Source organism: Trachypithecus francoisi, unplaced genomic scaffold, assembly GCF_009764315.1.
Source record: "Trachypithecus francoisi isolate TF-2019V2 unplaced genomic scaffold, Tfra_2.0 Lachesis_group20, whole genome shotgun sequence".
NCBI lineage: Eukaryota > Metazoa > Chordata > Mammalia > Primates > Cercopithecidae > Trachypithecus > Trachypithecus francoisi.
In genome coordinates, this window is record NW_022681466.1 from 38,352,214 (window position 1) to 38,375,332 (window position 23,119).

Genomic DNA, 23,119 nt, shown 5'->3' on the forward strand with positions numbered 1-23,119 from the left:
GCAAGCTCTGCCTCCTGGGTTCATGCCATTCTCCTGCCTCAGCCTCCCGAGTAGCCGGGACCACAGGCGCCCGCCACCGCGCCCGGCTAATTTTTTGTATTTTTAGTAGAGATGGTAATTTTTTTTTTTACTTTTATTTTTGTAGAAACAAGGTCTCCCTATGTTGTCCAGGCTGGTCTCGAATTCCAGGGCTCAAGCAATCTCCCTGCCTCAGCCTCCCAAAATGCTGGGATTACAGGCATGAGCCACAACACCCAGCCTCTTCTCCATTTCTAAGAGGCAGGAACAATTTAATTTTCAAACCTTTTTTTCCCTCAGGAAAATCATTTTTTTAACATGGAATTTTATGCAGAGGCCCAAGATTAAAAAAAAAAAAAAAAAACAAACCAACAACAACAGATGAAAGCTTATCTCCAAGTGGACAATGTCAAAAAACAAAAAGAAAGAAAAGTAGATGAAAGCAGATTCTCTGGCTGATATAAGGGTGGGGATGTAAGCCATCCTTTCTGTTTTTTTAAAGATGGAGTCTCACTCTGTTGCTCAGGCTGGAGTACAGCAGTGCAATCACAGCTCATGGCAGCCCTGAACTCCTGGGCTCATGTGATCTTCCCACCTCAGACTTCCAAATAGCTAGGACTACAGGCGTGCACCACCATGCCTGGCTTTTTTTTTTTTTTTTAATTTCTTTTAGACATTGAGTCTCGCTATGTTGCCAAGGCTGGTCCCAAACCCCTGGCCTCAAGCAATCCTCCCACCTCAGCTTTCTCCATACCTGTAGCTGGGATTACAGGTGTGAGCCACTGCACCCAGCTATGTGTGCCATTCTTGTCTGCCAGAGTAGTTCGATGGCAGATTAAAAATCAATGGTATAAATCAGAATTTTTCAGCCTCAGCACTGTTACCATTTTGGGCCAGCTAACTCTTCGTTGCAGGGGACTGTCTTGTGCATTGCAGAATGTTTAATAGCATCCTTGGCTATAGGCCAGTAACTACAGGCTAGTAGCACTTCTCCCCAGTTGTGACAACTAAAAATGTCTCCAGATTATTGCCAAATGTTCCTGTGGTAAAAGGTGGGGAGCGCGATTGTCTCTAGTTGAGAATTACTGGTATATATGTTATGTATAACTTCTCAGTAGAGTGAGAAGGGAATCTCTTTAGTTCTTCTAAAATTCAAATTTTATACATACATGACTATACTTTGACAATACTTACATAGCAATTAGGATATTTGTAATTTCCAGATTCCTTACATGTTCTATATCCCATGTATGAATTCCTTACCAAACTTTTTAGATGATTTAGGTCCAAATTTCTTGGCTGCCACTGCTGCTTTGTGGATCATATGTATCCTGAATCCTGTTCCCTCAGAAATTTTTATTAACTCTCTGTGAATCTAAAAAAAAAAAAAGATAAAAACATTAGCTGCTAACATACTTGGACAAGATGTATACTCTCTTTTACATGGTTAATAAAATAAATCTATTACCAACCCATGAATATCTGAAATTAAACTCATAACTATCTGTAGATGAACCTGAAATCTCAGCATTTTGAAACTTCAATGCCTAAAAAGATTCAATAATTTCTTCAGGTGGAATAGACTAGTTCCCAGAGATAAAACTAATTGGCCGGGCGCGGTGGCTCACGCCTGTAATCCCAGCACTTTGGGAGGCTGAGGCAGGCAGATCACGAGGTCAGGAGATCGAGACCATCCTGACTAACACGGTGAAATCCCGTCTCTACTAAAAAAAGACAAAAAAATTAGCCGGGTGTGGTGGCCGGTGCCTGTAGTCCCAGCTACTCAGGAGGCTGAGGCAGGAGAATAGCGTGAACCCAGGAGGCGGAGCTTGCAGTGAGCCGAGATCATGCCACTGCACTCCAGCCTGGCAACAGAGCGAGACTCCGTCTCAAAAAAAAAAAAAAAAAAACTAATCTATTACGTATTGTTTTCAGAATACAGTACTATTGGCTGGGTGCGAGGGCTCACACCTGTAATCCCAGCACTTTGGGAGGCCAAGGTGGGCAGATCAGTTGAGGCCAGGAGTTCAAGACCAGCCTGGCCAACGTGGCAAAACCCCATCTCTACTAAAAACACAAAAACAATTAATCAGCCCTTGATGGTGCACGCCTGTAATCCCAGCTACTTGGGAGGCTGAGGCAGGAGAATCACTTGAACCTGGGAGGCAGACGTTGCAGTGAGCTAAGATGGCACCACTGCACTCCAGCCTGGTCCACAGAGTATGACTGTCTCAAAAAAAAAAAAAAAATATATATATATATACACACACACACACACACACATATATACACATACACACACAGTACTATTACAAGACTATCTCATACTTGGTATGTGTTTTATATTAAGCACATTGGGAGGGTGGAACAGATCACTGTATACTTTTCCTTTCTCAAGAAAAAAAACTGAGATGACTCATGCCTGTAAGCCCTGTAATTTGGTAGGCCAAGGTGATAGGATCACTTGAACCCAGGAGTTCAAGAGCAGCCTGGGTAACATAGGGAGACCTTGTTTCTACAAAAAGAAAAAAATTAACCACGCGCAGTGGCATGTGCCTGTAGTCCCAGTTACTCAAGAGGCTAAAGCGGGAGATCTCTTGAGGCCAGGAGTTTGAGGTTGCAGTAAGCCATGATCACATCACTGCATGCCAGCCTGGGTAACAGAGTAAGAATCTGTGGCTAAAACCAAACAAATAAATAAATAAAAACCAAAACTAAGATGAGTATTCTTTTTTTTTTAGATAAGAAAAACAAATGTCCAAGAAGGACTGTATTTCATTAGCCTTTCAACTTCAAAGACCTTAAAGCATTTACCAAAGAAGTGTAAATATTAAAATCATTGTGTTTTAGAAACTTATAGAAAGACTTAAAAGATTTGCCCACATGGTGTAAGATCCAGAGCACTCTGCTGTGTAGACGATACTTGACCATGACAGAAGACACGGACCTTGCTTTTTTAAGATCTTTTTATTACCTCCAAATAAGAAAGATCACTGAAGTAAACACCAATCACATTCTCTTCCACAGCTACAAGTCATACCTGGCTGGCAAGTTCTCGTGTTGGTGATATAATCAGGGCTCTGAAGCCTTTATTTGCAGGTTGTTTCAGCTGCATTAAAATAGGAATGCTAAAAGCTAATGTTTTTCCAGATCCGGTTGGAGCAGAAGCCAGAAGTTCCCGACCCTAAAAAATAGGATATTATTAAATACTACAAACTAAGTACATAAATTTTTCAGAGCCTGGTCAAATAATGTTACCAGCCCTAGAAAAAAACAAATAAAATTTTACGTAATGAATCCATTCATTCAAGTCATATCTGCTTTCCCAACATCATCCATCCATGCCACCATCGCCCCAACAAAGTTTCTGAGCATTGCCCTTGAATTCCCTTTGAATGAGTGTAAAGAATACAGATAACTAAAACTCAAAGATAATTCATAACCTAAGTTATATCCATTATTTCAATTTTTCTTTTCCACTTAACTATTGTCAAAATAAAATTATAAAACCAACTTTTTGTCCTGGTATCTGTACTGCTCAATCACTAGGGAAGGTTTTATTAAAAACAGAATGGCTGAAGAAATAAAAAATGGCAATGACCTGAGGCACAGAGTAATTTATAGGAGACAATTTTCTTTTTTTTTTCTTTTTTTTTGAGACGGAGTCTCGCTCTGTCGCCCAGGCTGGAGTGCAGTGGCCGGATCTCAGCTCACTGCAAGCTCCGCCTCCCGGGTTCACGCCATTCTCCTGCCTCAGCCTCCCGAGTAGCTGGGACTACAGGCACCCGCCACCTCACCCGGCTAGTTTTTTGTATTTTTTAATAGAGACGGGGTTTCACCGTGTTAGCCAGGATGGTCTCGATCTCCTGACCTCGTGATCCGCCCGTCTCGGCCTCCCAAAGTGCTGGGATTACAGGCTTGAGCCACCGCGCCCGGCCTAGGAGACAATTTTCAAAAACTCACTGTGATTTTTTTTTTTGACAGAGTCTCACTCTGACACCTAGGCTGGAGTGCAGTGGCGCGATCTCGGCCCACTGCAACCTCTGCCTCCCGGGTTCAAGCAATTCTTCTGTCTCGGCCTCCCAAGTAGCTGGGATTACAGGCACAAGTCACCGCACCCAGCTAGTTTTTGTATTTTTAGTAGAGACAGGGTTTCACCATATTGGCCATATTGGCCAGGCTGATCTTGAACTCCTGACCTCGTGATCTGCCCGCCTCGGCCTCCCAAAGTGCTGGGATTACAGGCGTGAGCCACCATGTCTGGCCCACTGTGAATTTTTTTTTTTTTTTTTTGAGACGCAGTCTCGCTCTGTCGCCCAGGCTGGAATGCAGTGGCACAATCTTGGCTCACTGCAAGCTCTGCCTCCTGGGTTCACGTCATTCTCTTGCCTCAGTCTCTCGAGTAGCTGGGACTACAGGCACCCGCCACCACGCCTGGCTAATTTTTTGTATTTTTAGTAGAGACGGGATTTCACCGTGTTAGCCAGGATGGTCTCAATCTCCTGACCTTGTGATCTGCCTGCCTCAGCCTCCCAAAGTGCTAGGATTACAGGCGTGAGCCACCACACCCGGCCCCCACTATGATTTTTAAAGCTTTAAGCTAAAGCCATGACAGAGAACAAAAATTAAAAGCACATTTACTATAACATGAGTCAACAGCATCATTTAAATGTATGAATGTATTCTCATTTCAGCTCTCAAAGAAAATGAAAAGGACTAGCATAGATGAAAAGGTAGGCTGGGCGCAGTGGCTCAAGCCTGTAATCCCAGCACTTTGGGAGGCCGAGGCGGGCGGATCACAAGGTCAGGAGATCGTGACCATCCTGGCTAACACGGTGAAACCCCGTCTCTACTAAAAAATACAAAAAACTAGCCGGGCGAGGTGGCGGGCACCTGTAGTCCCGGCTACTCGGGAGGCTGAGGCAGGAGAATGGCGTGAACCCGGGAGGCGGAGCTTGCAGTGAGCTGAGATCTGGTCAGTGCACTCCAGCTTGGGTGACAGAGCGAGACTCCGTCTCAAAAAAAAAAAAAAAAAAAGAAAAAAAAAAGAAAAGGTATCTTATATCCTTTGGAAACCAGAACTGAAGGCCATCTTGGTTACATGGGGAAAAAACCCAACTCTCATTGCTACAGAAACAAACCTCAGAAAAACTGAATATCCGAAAACCTAAGTTAATCCATACCTCTATCAACAAGTGACTGGATAACAAATTGTGGTATATTCATACAACATAATACTACTCAGTAACAAACTACTGCTATATGTAATATAGACGAATCTCAAAGCATTACACAAAGTGAAAGAAACCAGAAATAAAAGATTAATGTGTGATTCCACTCATATAAAACTCTAGAATAGAGGCAAAAGGAATATACAGTAGTATAAATCAGAATAGAAATTGCCTCTGAGCAGGGGCAGGGTGAGGACTGACTGGAAAGGGCACAAGAAAATTGTCTGGGGTAATACATATGTTCTCCATCTTCACTGGAATAGTGGTTACACAGGATATGCACTGCTGAAACTCACTAAACAGGGCACTTAAAAATCTATGCATTTTATTGTATGTAAAGTGTACTTTAATTATAAAAAGTATTGGGAAAAATAAGTCAGGCTATGTACAAGAACTTCAGAAAGCATTTGTATTTCTGGAGTGGTTCCTGGGCATTATAAACTAAATAAACAACGAACGAATGAAACATAATCCCCATTCTCCAAGGGGTTACACACTAGTAAAATGAAAAAGATATGATTGGTGCGAATACAAAGTAGTGTAAAATGTAAAATAAATGTTGTAAGGAAAAGAACACACCAAATACCAAGGAGAACTGCAGTGTGGAGGAAATGGTACTGGAAAAGGAAGAAGATCACATCTAGATGGAGTGATCAAGGCAACTTTTATGGAGGCACAGGCATTTGATGAACTTAAAAGGAAGTGAAGGATTTTAACAGGGGAGATAAGGTGGAAAGAATAATTTCAAGAAGAGAGGGAAGAGAATGAGCAAACACACAGAGGAAGGAATGTTACAGGCATTCTAGATCTTCATACTCACATGCAGCATAACTGGGATGGCTTGCATTTGGATTGGCGTAGGCATTTGGAAACCTGCATCTAAAATGTTCTGAAGTAGTCGAGAATTGATTTTATATTCCTGGTCAAGTTGCTGAAATGTAGCAATTGGGTCAGGAAGATCGGTTCCTTGGACGTGAATTTTGTGTTTATTCCGCAAGAAGTTTATCTGAAAAGTGAAGTAAAGAGGCCCCCATGGATATGGCCAAATAAATACATTCTCAGATATTTTAAAGCAACATTAACAGTTTCTGGGATAACCTTTAGCAGCATATGAAACCTTTCGGTTAAATCCAACAACCAAAACATCACAGATATTAGGTACATTTCACGCGCTTTCATAGAAAACCTCCATAAAATGTCTATGCTTTCTTCATATTAATGTGTTATTATCACAGTCATAACTTCTAACCTTAAATAAACTTCTTAGAAGTCAGGCATTGAATCCATCTACTATTTTAATATGGTGATTAGCATACAAGTATCAATGCTTTTTGATGATTTACCCTAAAACTCTGCTTATTAAAACTGAATGCCAAAAAGTAGAGTCTAGTAGTGTTGATTTGGTTTGTTTCCCCATTCTCTGGACCAGAGACAGCCAAATTCTGGTTTCTGGGTTACTGAAGCATTGCCATACTAATCCCTGAAGTGAGCTGAACACACCTCTCCATCAGGAACATGGCAGGTGTACAGCAGACACAAAGAGGGTGTATTCGTTGTTTCTTCCATATCCTACTCCTCTTCATCCCAAGTCATAAAATACCTTCTTTAAGAATTCTAACCCTCTAATCTGTGTCAGAGGAAATCCTTCTAAACCGGCGAGCTCAACATAGAGAAGAAAGGGAGTCAATTTTGTTTATTGAAAGGGGTTACAAAATTTTAAAAATGTAATTCTAAACATACTATCAATCTTGAAACTTGAGCAGGTCAAGAATTTTATATATGTATCTGTAATTTAAACTTTAAAATGTTCAACCACAGCACAAACGCCTACTTTGCTTTTTTTCATTAAAGTAAAATCTAAATGAATGTAATTAACCGTCTGTCTTCACAAAACTATATTCATGTTAACAACAGAATAACCCAGGTCCAGTGAATAAGTCACTAGGTCAGAAAATATATATACTTTTGGCCCCAAAACATTTTTCTACCTTTTCCTTTCTGAGATGCTCCAACTTTCCGGAAGTGAGTTTTCTTTCTCTCTGAACTTTTTTGTCTTCAATCTTTGCTTCTACAGATGATATCCACTGTATAGTAGCACCTTCTTCTTGGGAAGTAATTTCTAAAAAATATTTTTAAAAAGTAAAAGATTTTAATGGTCTAGGCAAAACAGTGAGGACCCGTCTCTTCAAAAAAAATTAAAAATTAGCCAAGGGTGGGTGGTGGTGCATGCCTGTAGTCCCAGCTGCTCACGAGGCTGAGGGGGGAGGATCATTTGAGCCTGGGAGGTTGAGGCTGCAGAGAGCTGTGATCACGCCACTGCATTCCAGCCTGGGTAACAGAGAAAACCTTGTCTTGAAAAAAAAAAAAAAGAAAAAAGGTTTTAATCTTGGGTGTATGTGCAGCAAGAGAGCCATACCTTCACACTAAAAAAAGAAAAAATACAGCTGATGCAACTAGATAAGAGAAAGTAATAGGATGTATAAAAATGGAAAATGAAAAGGCAAGTTCAGCCAGGCGCGGTGGCTCATGCCTGTAATCCCAGAACTTCGGGAGGCCGAGGCGGGTGGATCATAAGGGCAGGAGATCGAGACCACGGTGAAACCCCGTCTCTACTAAAAATACAAAAAATTAGCCGGGCGCGGTGGCGGGCACCTGTAGTCCCAGATACTTGGGAGGCTGAGGCAGGAGAATGGCAGGAACCCGGGAGGCGGAGCTTGCAGTAAGCCGAGATCGTGCCACCGCACTCCAGCCAGGGGGACAGAGCAAGACCCCATCTCAAAAAAAAAAAAAAAAGAAAAGAAAAGGCAAATTCTGTGTTGCTACGATCAGAGCTCTGAAGCTCACTATCTTCCCTTTGTTGGCTGTTTCAGCAGTGTACTGAGTATCCTTGAAAACAACAGGGGTTTAATTGAAAAGCAACTTAAACAATGAGAAATTTCTTTTTCTTGATTTGAGATGGTTGTGGTCTGTCGCCCAGGCTGGAGTGCAGTGGTGCGATCTTGGCTCACTGCAACCACTGCCTCCCTGGTTCAAGCAGTTCTCTGCCTCAGCCTCCCAAGTAGCTGGGATTACAGGCAACCACCACCATGCCTGGCTAATTTTGTTTTGTATTTTTAGTAGAGACAGGGTTTCGCCATCTTGGCCAGGCTGGTCTCAAACACCTGACCTCAAGTGATCCGCCTGCCTCGGCCTCCCAAACTGCTGGGATTACAGGTGTGAGCCACCATACCCGGCCAAACAATGAGAAATTTCAATAAGGCAGCCAGGTTCTCTATATGTAAACAAGCAACAACTAAAAAATAAATATGATGAAAGATCTCACTTAAAATAGCAATGACTGGCCAGGCGCGGTGGCTCACGTCTGTAATCCCAGCACTTTGGGAGGCCAAGGCAGATGGATCACCCAAGGTCAGGAGTTTAAGATCAGCCTGGACAACATGATGAAACCCTGTCTCTACAAAAATATAAAAATTAGCCAGGCATGATGGCAGGTGCCTGTAATTCTAGTTACTCAGGAGGCTGAGGCAGGAGAATCACTCGAAGTCAGGAGGTGGAGGTTGCAGTGAGCTGAGATTGTGCCACTGCACTCCAGCTTCGGTGACAGAGCAAGACACTGTCTCAAAAAATAAATAAATAAATAATAAAATAGCAATGAACATAACACAATACTTTGAGCTACTCAGTATTATAAAGACAGCCACTCTCCCTCAATCTACGAAGAACACTAGTCAATTAAAAGTAATGGCAGAATTGTTTTGCTGACTAGACCAGCTGACTTAACAGTTTGTATGGGAGAATGAATATGTAAGACTAACCTAAATTTTTTTGTTTTTTTTTTTGAGACAGACTCTTGTTCTGTCGCCCAGGCTGGAGTGTGGTGGTATGATCTTGGCTCACTGCAACCTCTGTCTCCCAGGTGATTCTCAGCCTCCCTAGTAGCTGGGACTACAGAGGCATGCCACCACGTCCAGCTAATTTTTGTATTTTTAGTGGAGACGGGTTTTCACCACGTTGGCAGGCTGGTCTCAAACTCCTGACCTTGTGATCCGCCCGCTTCGGCCTCCCAAAGTGCTGGGATTACAGGTGTGAGCCACCACACCTGGCCTAACTTAAAAAATCTCAAGTTTAATAAGCAAAGACTAGTTCTACAAAGACTAGTTCTAATTTCTAAATTAGTTCTAAAACTAGCAAAGACTAGTTCTAATTTCTTAATTTTTTTTCAACTTCACCAAGGCATAAATACATACAATAATCTGCATATATTTAAAGTATCTAATTTGATGAGTTCTGACATATCTACACACCCAAAACACCATCACCACATTCTAGGTTATTTCTATCACTTCTCCAAATTTCCTCATGACCCCTTATAATCCATCACTCCATGCACAGGCAACCACCAATCTAATTTCTGCCACTATAGATTAGTTTGCCTTTTCTGGAATTTTATATAAACGGAATCATGTCCTATGTACTAATTTTTGTCTGGCTTCTTTCACTCAAGATAGTTATTCTGAAGTTCATCTATGTTGCAGCATGTATCAACAACTTACCATTTTATTACTAGGTAGTATTCCATTGTATGGATGTACAGTTCATCATTCACCTGTTGAGGGACATTTGGGTCATTTCCAGCTTTTGGCTATAAGTAATGTTGCTATGAAAATTTGTGTACAAATCTTCCTGAAGATGTGTATTTTCCTGTGTCTTAGGTAAATATTGACAAGTAGAATAGCTGGGTAATATGGTAAATATATGTTTAACTTAAAAAAAAAAAAAAAAAAGCCAACTATTTTCCAAAGTGGTTGTACCATTTTACCATCAACACTGTGAGAGCTTGTTTCTGTACATCCTTACCCATACTTGGTACAGTCACTCTTTCAAAATTTTTAGCCATTCTAATGAGTATGTAGTAGTACTGTACTGTGGTTTTAATTTGCCTGATGGCTACTGATGTTGAATGTCTTTTATGTGCTTATCACCATGTGTACTACCTTTTTTAGTGAGTAGATACAAGTCCTTTGATATACATTTTGCAAATATTTTCCCATCTGTGGCTTGCCTTTTCATTTTCTTAATGTTATCTTTTGAAAAAAGAACATTTTTAGTTTTGGTAAGTCCAATATATCAATTTTTTCTTTTTAAAAAATTTTTTGTTGCTATTGTGCTAAGGAACCTTTACATATCTCAAGGCCACAAAGATTTTTTTCCTATGTTTTCTTCTAGAACTTTTATAGTTTTAAACTTCAGTCTATTTGAAGTTAATTTTTGCTTACAATGTAAAGTTAGGTTTGATGTTCAGTTTTTTCCACATGGATCCAGCACTGTTTGTGAAAAGACTTTCTTTTCCCTGCTGATTTACCTTATTACCTCTGTTGAGAACTAATTGACCATATATGCACGGGTTTGTGGACTAGCTATTCTCTTTAACTGATCTATACATAAGGGGGTCTTCAAAAAGTTCATGGAAAATCCATATTATGAAGAAACTATGCAAAAATTTCAAATTTTTTTGCACCAAAATAAACTCATACCAACTTGTTATAATATGGGTGAACTGGATCCAGTCTGGGACACTAAGAAGGGTAAGACAGCAGTTTGAAAAAAGCAACATGAATTCTTCTTAAAACTGAAGCAAGAACAAACTTCAAATTTACAGTGAAGCTTGGGTAGAAGAATAGTGAAACCACTGATGCTTTATGAAAAGATTATGGGGGCAAGGCCCCAGAGAAATCAGCTGTTTACAAATGGATAAACTGTTTTAAGAAGGAACAAGATAATATTGAAGTTCGTAGCACCAGACCACCCATTAAGAAGGAACAAGTTAACAATGAAAATGAAGTCTGTAGCAGCAGACCACCCATGTCAATTTATAAGGAAAAAATTCATCTTGTTCATGCCCTAATTGAAGAGGACTGTTGATTAATAGCAGAAACAACAGCCAACACCACAGACATCTGAACTGCTTCAGCTTACACCATATACATATATATTTTTCGAGATAGGGTTTTGTTCTGTCAGCCAGGCTAGAGTACACAGGCATGATCACAGCTCACTGTAACCTCAAACTCTTGGGCTAAAGCAATCCTCCTGCCTCAGCCTCCCAAGTAGCTGGGACTACAGACATGCGCTACCACATGCAGCTAATTTTCCTTTTTCTTTTTGGAGTCTTACTGTGTCACCCAGGCTGGAGTGCAGTAGTGTGATCTCGGCTTCGGCTCACTGCAACCTCTGCCTCCTGGGTGCAAGTGATTCTCCTGCCTCAGCCTTCCAAGTAGCTGGGATTATAGGCACCAGCTACCACATCCAGCTAATTTTTTTTTTTTTTTTCAGTAGAGACAGGGTTTCACCATGTTGGCCTGGCTGGTTTTGAACTCCAGGCCTCAAGCAATCCTTCCACCTTGGCCTCCCAAAGTACTGGGATCACAAGCGTGAGCCATTGCTCCTGGCCCTATTTTTTGTATAGATGGAGTCTTGCTATGTTGCCCAATCTGGTCTCAAAATTCCTGGCCTCAATTGATCCTCCTACCTCAGCTTCCCAAAGCACGGGGATTATAGGTGAGCCACTGCACCTGGCCTCCCTACCAATTCTTTGTTTTGTTATTTGTTTTTGAGACAGAGTTTCACTCTTTTTGCCCAGGCTGGAGTGCAATGGCGTGATCTCAGCTCACCGAAACCTCTGCCTCCTAGGTTCAAGCGATTCTCCTGCCTCAGCCTCCCAGGTAGCTGAGACTACAGGCATGCGCCACCATGCTTGGTTAATTTTGTATTTTTAGTAGAGACAGGATTTCACCATGTTGGCCAGGCTGGTTTCAAACTCCTAACCTCAGGTGATCCACCCGCCTCAGCCTCCCAAAGTGCTGGGATTACAAACATGAGCCACCACATCTGGCCTTCTACCTACCAATTCTTAATGAAAATAAGTTGAGCAAATTTTCCATCTGATGAGTGCCAAAACCACTGCTCCCAAATCAGCTGCAGACAAGAGCAGAGATTTCAAAAGAAATTTTAAACAAGTGGGATCAAGGTCCTAAATCATTTCTTTGAAGAACTTTAACAGAAGATGAAACATGGTTTTACCAGTTTGATCATGAAGACAAAGCACAATTAAACCAATGACTACCAAGAAGTGGTCCACTCAAAGCAAAAGTTGACAAGTCAAGAGCAAAGGCAACGGCAATAGGTTTTTTGGATGTGCAAGGCACTTTGCTTGTTGACTTTCTGGAAGGACAAAGAGTAGTATCTGCTTATTATGAGAGTGTTTGAAGAAAGCCAAAGCTTTAGCAGAAATTTCTACAAAAAACATTCTGCTAGAATTCTAATTGGGATTGCGATGATTCTGAAGATCACTGTAGGGAGAAAATACTGAGTTGCCTAAAATATTGGTATGCCTCTCCACTCTACTGGATTTTATAACATATAAGGCCATAGTAATTAAAGCTAGTATTGGTATACAAATACAGAAACAGAAGAGGTCCAGTGACAGACTTGAATATATATGGAAAATCAGTATACAATTAAAGTTGCATTAAAGTCCAATAGAGAAAACACAGACTTTCAACATATGATATTAAGACAATTAGTCAACATAAGACAAAACACCAACATATGGTATTAAGACAATTATTCAGACATCTGAAAAAAATGTTAGCTCTCTATTCACTCCTTATACCAAATAAAATTCCACAGGGTCAAAGATTTTAATATAACAAATTGAAACAACAAATAAGAAAACATGGAAGTTTGCTGTTGTTTTTTGTTTGTTTGTTTGTTTATTTTGAGACATGGTCTTGCTCTGTTTCTGTCACCCAGGCTGGAATGCAGTGGTGTGATCTCAGCTCACTGCAACCTCCCACTCCTGGGTTCAAGTGATTTTCCTGCCTCAGTCTCCCAAGTAGTTGGGATTACAGGTGTGCACCACCACATCTGGCTAATTTTTTTATATTTTTAGCAGAGATGGAGGTTCACCATGTTGGCCAGACTGGTCTCAAATTCCCTACCTCAAGTGATCAGCCCACCTCAGCCTCCCAAAGTGTTGGGATTACAGAAGTGAGCCAGCTTAGAATTTTAAAAAAACAAACAATGCACAGAAGGCCAAAAAGTAAATAAACAAACAAGACAAGTGACATATGACAATCTGGAAACATATTTGTAAACATCATATGCTAGACATAGAGCTAATTTCCTCAATATATGAGGTTTAATAAATTAAGAAGAAACAGATGAACAATGTAATACGATAAGGGAACAACGTAATACAATAAGGGTACAATGCATATGAAGAGACAAATTTACAAAAAGAGGAAAGTCTTATACCTTGCTGGAAGGCATCACAAAGTAGAATGACTTTAAAAAAGATTTTGTTTCCTTTATGAGACAGTTGGTACTAAATGACCCAAATCATTACTAATTCATAAGCTCTTCAATTTTCCAGTTAAAAATAGATACATGCGGCCAGGTGCAGAGACTCACGCCTGTAATCTCAGCACTTTGGGAGGCTGAGGCGGGGGGATCACGAGGTCAGGAGATCGAGACCATCCTGGCTAACACGGTGAAACCCCGTCTCTACTAAAAATACAAATATTTAGCCAGGCATGGTGGCGGGCACCTGTAGTCCCAGCTACTCGGGAGGCTGAGGCAGGAGAATGGCATGAACCCGGGAGGCAGAGCTTGCAGTAAGCCAAGATCGTGCCACTGCAGTCCAGCCTGGGTGAAAGAGCGAGACTCCGTCTCAAAAATAAACAAACAAACAAACAAACAAATAAAGATACATGCCTGGCCAGGCGTGGTGGCTCACACCTGTAATCCCAGCACTTTGGGAGGCCAAGGTGGGCGAATCACGAAGTCAGGAGATTGAGACCATCCTGGCTAACGCGGTGAAACCCTGTCTCTACTAAGAATACAAAAACTAAATTAGCTGAGTGTGGTGGTGGGCACCTGTAGTCCCAGCTACTAGGGAGGCTGAGGCAGGAGAATGGCGTGAACCCAGGAGGCAGAGCTTGCAGTGAGCTGAGATCATGCCACTGCACTCCAGCCTGGGCAACAGAGCGAGACTCCATCTCAAAAAAAATAATAATAATAGATACATGCCTACACATTCATCATAGATCTACGGTCTAAATGCATTTGTTGCCACAATGGTTACAGTACATAGCTGTATATTTCTGGTGGCCCAACATGTGAATCATTTTGCTAAGTTTGTGGCATGTCTTTCTTATGAATCATGGTAAAGGTTTTATCAAACTTCCTTGCAGCCAGGGAAGAATGACTTTTACTGCAGCACTGTAACAGCAAAAGCATGCAAACAATGTAGTAAATGTCCCTCACACAGTTACATGTCAAATCGATCATGGGGCATCCCTACAGTGTATGATGGGTTACTATGCTGGGTTAACAATGAACAAGGCAAAGTACTTCCTACTGATGGAATGTTTCTGGTGGATAAATCTGTTTGCTAACTCTGCAATTCCACTTCTAAGAATTTATGGGACAGATATATTCACATATACATGCAAAGATGAGTAGAATGACACTTCAAAACTACAACAGCAAAAATGTGAAAACTACAAATATCCATCACAAAGAAACTTGTTAAATCAATTATGCAATACACAATGGGATACAATGCTGTGTTAAAACCAACAAGGCAATGTACTTCTACTGACTCCAAACAACCTCCAAGATACATTGTTTTTAAAAAAGAGGAAGGTAGTAAGAGAGGTTCCCAACAGAGTGTATACAGAGTAATCAAAGTATATAGACATAGTATGTAGAGTTTTTTTTTTTTTTTTGAGTCAGGCATAAACACATGGGAATAGAGTGTCCCCAGAAAAATACAAAAGAAATGGATTAACAGTGGCTGCCCCTGGAGAAAAGGGACTGGAGATAAACAATAGGAAGGAACTTTACTTTTCATCATTGTATAACTCAAGTGTTTACCAAAAAAAGGTAAATGATTAGGAAACTTAATATTATAGATCTTAAAAATATATAAATAGCCCTAGAGTACAAGAAAAGAAAAACAAACAAACAAACAAAAATGCCTCTGTCAAAATGGGCAAAGAGTAAGAACAAACAATTTGCAAAAGGTGAAATGTTAATGTCAATAAAGCATACAAAAATATGCTCGACCAGCCAGGTGCGGTGGCTCATGCCTGTAATCCCAGCACATTGGGAGGCGGAGGCAGGCGATCACGAGGTCAGGAGATCGAGACCATCCTGGCTAACACGGTGAAACCCTGTCTCTACTAAAAATACAAAAAATTAGCCGGGCGCGGTGGCTGGTGCCTGTAGTCCCATCTACTAGGGAGGCTGAGGCAGGAGAATGGCATGAGCCCGGGAGGCGGAGCTTGCAGTGAGCCAAGATTGTACCACTGCACTACAGACTGGGCAAGAGAGCAAGACTCGTCTCAAAAAAAAAAAAGCTCGACCTCACCACTTATCAAAAAAATATAAATATAAAATAGTTTCAAGCCAGGCACGGTGGCTCAGGCCTGTAATCCCAGCACTTTGGGAGGCCGAGACGGGCGGATCACGAGGTCAGGAGATCAAGACCATCCTGGCTAACACGGTGAAACCCCGTCTCTACTAAAAAAAATACAAAAATCTAGCCGGGCGAGGTGGCGGGCGCCTGTAGTCCCAGCTATTCAGGAGGCTGAGGCGGGAGAAAGGCGTAAACCCAGGAGGCGGAGCTTGCAGTGAGCTGAGATCCGGCCACTGCACTCCAGCCTGGGCGACAGAGCCAGACTCCGTCTCAAAAAAAAAAAAAAAAAAGAGATCCAGGCTATCCTAGCCAACATGGTGAAACCCCATCTCTACTAAAAATACAAAAATTAGCTGGGTGTGGTGCCCGTACCTGTAGTCCCAGCTACTTGGGAGGCTGAGGCAGAAGAATCGCTTGAACCCAGGAGGCAGAGGTTGCAGTAAGCCAAGATCACGCCACTGCACTCAGCCTGGCGACAGAGCAACACTTTGTTTAAAAAAAAAAAAAAAAAAAAAAAGTTTCATTCATTAGCTTGGCAAAAAAATTAACACCAATAATATTCAGCACTGACAAGGACTTGGGAAGTCATTTTGTAGTATTTTTCAAAGAAAGGGTACATACCCTTTCACCATATGATGCTACTTTTGGGATGGTATTCTGCAGAAATAACAGTACTTGTACGAAAGGATTTACACATATAAGTATCTTTACTTAAAATTATCTTTGCTGTAACAATATTTCTAGTGGCAAATACCTGGAAACAACCTGAGTGCTATCAGCTGACAAATGATCTTATTGTCTGACTTGTAGCCATAAGCCTGTATTATTTTTATAACTGAACAAAATTAAAGAGAAAACACATAACAGATATCAAACACTAACCTGAAGTCATCATCTTCCTTTTTTTCTTGCTCTGCTCTCTCTTCCTTTCAGTTAGGCTCTCTTCTTTTTTCTCTTCATTTTGGGGCTTCTGATGTGTTTGTGATGCTCCACACACACCCGGGACAGACTTCTTGTTCCCAAAAAAGTCCAGTCCCTGAAGCACCTCCGAAGAATCAAAGTCATATTTCCTTTTTCCTATCTAAAACCCAAAAAATTTAAAATGAAACCTACTGACAGAATACCATTCCTTTCATTCAAGCAAGATTGTCCAATGACTCCTCTTTTCTACCTTTTCAAGTATCTGTCGAGCTAACAAGTGTCTGAGCAGATAGAATCTATAGAGACCTTCTCTGACCTCATAATAGTAACAAATTAATATTAGTAATGAACACATATGCTTACTAAATGTCAAGCAGATTTCTAAGCATGTTTATACATATTAAACTGCTTCATATTTACAACTCTATAAAGTAAATAGCAGTATTACGAATGAGAAAACCAAGACATTCGGAAATTAAGTAACTTGAGGAAGGTCTCAAAATTAGTAACTGGCAGACTTAACATTTAGACCCAGATAATCTGGCTCGAGTTCATACTCACCAGTTAGAGAAAGAAGAAACACATGTCACACACACATACACATCCAAACAGCAAAGTAGACATTCAATATTTTCCAGAATTGGGGCCCAATTGACTTCCCCCGATTTATCACTCACTACTTCTCTAGGTAAGATCCCCCATTTATAAATCGCTCTTCTCATTGATTACTTAAGCCATGGGGTTGAAGCAATAAAAAGAACCACGCCCGGTACAACTATACGCTTGCCAAGCCAAACTTGGGGAGACTATAGTGAGAGAATCTGTTTTCTCCATCTTTGGTTGTTTCTGTTTTCGTAATTCCTTTCCTCTAGGTTCGGAGAAAAAGTTCCTTTTGAAACGAGGATTCCAACTTTGCTTTGAGTAAGAGGGAGGAAACAGCGTTTCTGCCCCAGGCCCAACTAGGTCTACAACAGGATAGTTAAAGAGCCTATTCAGAAGGCTTCAACCGAGTAGGTGTGCAGGTAAGCTGAACACAAAAGGAAGCAAAATACCCCAAGGGGGGTGAGAGCCAGGCCACGCGTGTCCATGTGCGCCGGCCTCCCCCCGCAGCGGGTTCATTCCCGGGCTCCTGCTCCTTCTCAGTTACTCGGGCCTCGGTCCCTCGGGCACAATACCTGGAATCGAGCTGCGTCTGCCGAGAAACGTCTCGTGTCGAATTTGGCCCCCGCGCCGAGCCGGCGAAAGAGATCGTGGACGTCCATCTTTACCCAGAAAGCGCCACGGTTCTACAGCGCCTGCGCAGATTACTTCCCGGGCTTCTGGCAGCGTCGGAAGAGGGCGTGAGCGTAATTGGCTCCCGTAGGCGGAGCCTGGCTGGGTGAGAGAGAAGAGGCTGTTTTACTACCGTGTACTCCGTCATTATTTATCTTTTTTTTTTTTTTTTTTTCTTGAAACAAGGTCTCGCTCTGTCGCCCAGGCTGGGGCGCAGTGGCGCAATCACAGCCTCGAATTCCTGGGCTCAAGCGATCCTCCCAGCTCGGTCTCCCAAACTGCTGGGACTACAGGCGTGTGTAAATTCTTTTAAAAAATATTAATCAGTATCCTCCTATGTTGGGCACTGTTCTAGACTTTGAGGGATACTTTAGTAAACAACATCTTAAGATTCCTCGTCTTTTTTTTTTTTTTTTTTTTTTGAGACGGAGTCTCGCTCTGCCGCCCAGGCTGGAGTGCTGTGGCCGGATCTCAGCTCACTGCAAGCTCCGTCTCCCGGGTTTACGCCATTCTCCTGTCTCAGCCTCCCGAGCAGCTGGGACTACAGGCGCCCGCCACCTCGCCCGGCTAATTTTTTTGTATTTTTTTAGTAGAGACGGGGTTTCACAGTGTTAGCCAGGATGGTCTTGACCTCCTGACCTCGTGATCCGCCCGTCTCGGCCTCCCAAAGTGCTGGGATTACAGGCTTGAGCCACCGCGCCCGGCCAAGATTCCTCGTCTTACGAAGCTTACATTTTAGTAGGAACAACAGATATTGTTAACAAATAAGCAAAATCTCTAAAGTAATAAGTGCTATGAAACAAAAAGATGTAATTGATAGAGAAAATGATGGGGGAGCTGACTTACTGAAATTCACTCTGTTGAAGTGATAACTTGAGCTAAGGAAGCAACCTGTCCAATATCTGGGAACAGCATTCCAGACAGAGGAAACACGTGGCTGAAGAAGGGAAAAAAAAATTGGAACCTTGAGGGAATGGAAAGAATGTCAGTGTGACTGGAGCCAAGTTGCAGTGTGATAGAGTAGTATAGATAAGGTGGGAGGGACAAATGAGATTCTGCCAGATCTCACAGAATCTTGTAACAGGGTCATAGTAAAGAATTTGGACTTCCACCTTGGGAAACTATTTGAAAATTTTTATGGAGAGAACATGATTTAGTTTATCACATTTAATTTTTTATATTTATTGCATCTGTACAAAATTATTTACTGCTTATTGCCTCTCCCTCTTCTGGAATGTAAGTCCCTGAGCACAGGGATATACCTTTCTTCGCTGTGTATCCCCAGTTCCTGTGCACTTTGGTGAATGAATGAGTGGATGTTTCATAAAGGATTACACTGGCTATTTGGAGAATGGACCACAGAAAAGCTAAGAGTGGAAACAGATTAGTCAAAGTAGAATGATGATCATGGCTTGTCTAGGTTGGTATCTGTGCTGCGAGAGATAAATGGATAGATCTGGCGTGTATTTTGGAGGTAGAGCTAAATGTACCTGACGGATTTTATGCAGAGGTGAGAGAAAGGGAGGAATCAAAGATCACTCCTAGTTTTTTGGCTGAGTAGATGGCATGCCATTTACTTAGCTAAGAAAGCCTAAGAGAAGAAGGAGGGCTTTTTGGTACAAGTGAGACACGGAGGGTGAAATCAATTGTTATGTTTTGGACGTGTTAAGATGCCTAGTTGACTTTAAGTGGAGACATCCAAGTAGGTAGTTGGTTCTGAATCTGAAGCTCAGGAACAAAAATTAGGGTTAGAGAAATTAATTTGGAAGTCATCAACTTATAAATGATACAAAGGAGTTGCACCATATAAGCATTTAACTTATAAAAATTCAGTTATATGTATTTGACCAAAGAGAATGAGAAATACTTGAAATTGTATGGGTGAGTCCTTTACAATCAAGGAAAGCAGGTGTGAGGTGAGCATGAGGTGGGGGGTGTGAATCTGCCATTTCTCAGATGGATTCCATCCCTTACTCCCTATTACAGTGGGGTGGTGGTGGTCTTCCTGTCTCAAGTGTGTCTACTCTTTGAAAATAGGAATTTCCCAAGTACTTCATCTGTTGTTCAATAAAAATAATTTATCTTCAGTCAGGCACAGTGACTTATACCTGTAATCCTAGCATTTTGGAAGGCCAAGATGGGCAGATTACTTCAGCTCAGAAGTTTGAAACCAGCCTGGGCAACATGGCGGAACTCCATCTCTACAAAAAATTAAAACATTAGCTGGGCAGAGTGGCACACACCTATAGTCCCAGCCACTTGGGAGGCTGAGGCAGGAAGATTGCTTGAGCTTGGGAGGCTGAGGCTGCAGTGACTCATAACGGCACCACTGTACTCCAACCTGGGTGACAGAGTGAGACCTTGTCTCAAAAATAAATAAAATTAATCTATCTCAACATAAGAGGAAAACTCAATATTAGTGTGTTGATCTTCAGTTTGGCACATAAATATGGCCAGAGCCATATATAAAATTAACATGTATGAAATGACAACTCCCGTGCTTTACGGATGACTTAGGGAATTTAAAAAAATTCAACTTTATGAGATTTTTTTTCTTTATGAGCTCATTTAGAACCTAATCCCTATGTAAGTGGTAACAAACCCGTCTCCAAAAGCATGAGCCTGAATGTGATCACTTAGAGAAAATGCATGAATAGAGAAGGGGACCCAGGACTGACCCTATGGTACTCTAATGCTTGGATATCAGGTGGAGGAGGAGACACCATAAAGCAAGAGTCTGAGAAGAAGCAAGTGAAGTAGGAAGCAAGCAGTAAGGTAGGAAGACCAGGAATTTGGCATCACCAAAGCCAGAAGAAAGTTTCAAGAAGAAGGTAGTGATCAGCTATTTCAAAGGCTGTTGAGAGGCTGAAGACAGAAAAGATCACTGCATTTGGCAATGTGGAGGTCACTAGAGCCCCTGATAATGTCAGTTTCAGGGACATTGGTGAATGGAGATGATTGGTGAAGGTGGTGAAATGGAGATGGATGAAACCAACTCTTCCAAAGATTTAGCTGAGCAGATAACAGAGAAATGGGGTGGTAGCTATAGCCAGATGTGAATTCAAAGAGGGTTTCCTTTTGTTTTTTGATGTTTTAAAATGGGTGCTAGGAGGTGTTTGTAAATTATATGGGATGACCCAATGGAAAGGTATAAATTGTTGACACAACAGAGAAGGTAGAATTATGGGACGGGGGTGGGATGGAATTTTGTTAGGGTGTGTTGGAGGGCTGATGAGAGAAGTGATATGAAATAATATTCTCTAACAGTGGGAAACTGAACTTACTGAAGAAAGGTGGTAATAATTCTGGGCAATGAATGCCCATTTGAGGTTCAGGGCAATTAATTTAAAAGGAGACAAATTAGCATGATTCAGCCACTTAAATAAGGGTGTGAAGTGTATAGTGTTAGATTTGGCCAGGGATAAACTTTTGCCGGGTTAATGTAATGGAAGGTTATGGCAGAGTTCTGCCCTCCCCACTCCAACAAAAAAAGCACCTGAGATTGATAGTTCAATAGAAGTTTAGCCACCTAGGACCAAAGAAGGAAGAGGAAGCTGCTAGAAATAATACTCTATGTTATACTAATAACTCAGCTTGCTGCTTCCCTTTCAGAGGAAAGAAGAATTATATTGAGTGTTGAATATGTACTATATTCTTTACCTTCATAAGTGTGGACTTGGAGTTAAATAGGGCTGAGTTTAAATTCTCCCAGCCTCTTCACTGTTAGCTGTGATTTGTGATTTGGTCACATTAATCTTTCTGGGACTAATTTTTTTATTTGTAAAATGAGGATCATGATAGCTACTCTGGAATTGTTCCGAAGATGAAGCTAGGCTCATAGGCAGTGGTGTGTAGTGGAAGGAGTGTAGGTTTGGGGCATCAGAAAGATTTAATGTTTGAGTCCAATTGTATTATTCGTTAATTTGATAATCTTAAATGAGTTATTTCACTGGTCTGTTCCTCGGTTTCCTTGTTGGTAAAATAGTGATTATAGGATTATAATATCTACCTTGAGGTTAGGAGTAGCATAATTTTTCACCACACAGGGTTCAAAATGGTTGAGATGGGTCAGAATACTAGATATGTATAAAATCCTAATATGTGTATATATATATGTGTATATATATTCTGTAGTTACTGTATAAAGCATTTGGAACAAAATCTCACACATAGTAGGTTCTTAATCAATATTAGTTCTTTTCTATCTTTCAGTTCTTCCTTCTGGAGCAATAGTTCTTGACCCTAACCACACGTTAGAATCTTCTGAAGAACTTATAAAACAAGTGACCAAGTGCAGTGGCTCATACCTATAATCCCAGCACTTTGGGAGGCCGAGGCAGGAGAATTGCTTCAGGCCAGGAATTCAAGACCAGCCTGGGCAACATAAGGAGACCGCATTTCTACCAAAAATTTTTAAAAACTAGCCAAGTGTGGTGGTGTTCCTGTAGTCCCAGCTACTAGGGAGGCTGAACTGGGAGGATCACTTGAGCCTGGGAGGTCAAGGTTACAGTGAGCCATGATCACACCACTACACTCCACCCTGGGCAACAGAGCAAGATCCTGCCTCAAAACAAACAAAAGAAAACGGAGTCCCACCCCCAGAAATTCTGGTTTAATTGTTCTATACTGGTTCCCTAGCCTGTAATTTTTGAAAGCTTCTCAAGTGATTCTAATTGTAGTCAACATTAAGAATCCACCCGCTGAAATTGTATTTCTGAAGCCCAAATGTGGCCCATGTTGCTTCTCTGCTTAAAAACCTCTCATGATTCCCTGTTGTCTACTGAATGTAGTCTGAACTATAACTTGTAGGTCAAACCTTAAGTAGTGATTCTCAACGTTTTATCTTCTTCAGCATTCTCAAGAACTATGACTCCCTCCCATAAACAGCTTCAGCTTGGGTTCAACTCTCAATCCCATCACTTAACCAGCTGTATGGTTACTTATCCTCCCTAAGCTTTAGTTTTCTTATCTCATTTCAGCTTTGCTTCCAACTCAGAACCTTTGTACTTATTTTTCTTTCTTCTTGGAATGTCCTCTTTTCCTTTCCTCCATGGAGAACTCCTTATATTCTTCAATACTCAGTTTACACATCCTCTCCCGAGAACTTACCCTGAATGTCCCGTCCTTGACATAGTCCATCTTTCTTTGAGTTCTCATGCCACTTTATAAGTACCTCTATTTTAGCTCTTTTCCT

General features: G+C 41.4%; 1 protein-coding gene across 2 annotated transcripts in view; it reads right to left on the bottom strand.

Annotated features, from left to right (window-relative positions):
* DDX52 (DExD-box helicase 52) overlaps window positions 1-17,976 on the bottom strand; it is a 32,586-nt gene extending 14,610 nt beyond the window's left edge. Inside the window, exons 1-6 of one of the 2 annotated variants that reach the window (XM_033183845.1) lie at window positions 17,829-17,976; window positions 16,615-16,813; window positions 7,238-7,368; window positions 6,070-6,255; window positions 3,059-3,202; window positions 1,282-1,393 (exon numbers count right to left, since the gene is read on the bottom strand). In XM_033183845.1, the coding sequence (XP_033039736.1) occupies window positions 1,282-1,393; window positions 3,059-3,202; window positions 6,070-6,255; window positions 7,238-7,368; window positions 16,615-16,813; window positions 17,829-17,915 (859 nt within the window). In that variant the 5' untranslated portion in view covers window positions 17,916-17,976. Of the gene's footprint in view, window positions 1-1,281; window positions 1,394-3,058; window positions 3,203-6,069; window positions 6,256-7,237; window positions 7,369-7,499; window positions 7,540-16,614; window positions 16,814-17,828 lie in introns of those variants that run through there. The other variant, XM_033183846.1, reaches the window with a different exon arrangement.
* Window positions 17,977-23,119: the final 5,143 nt, after the last annotated feature.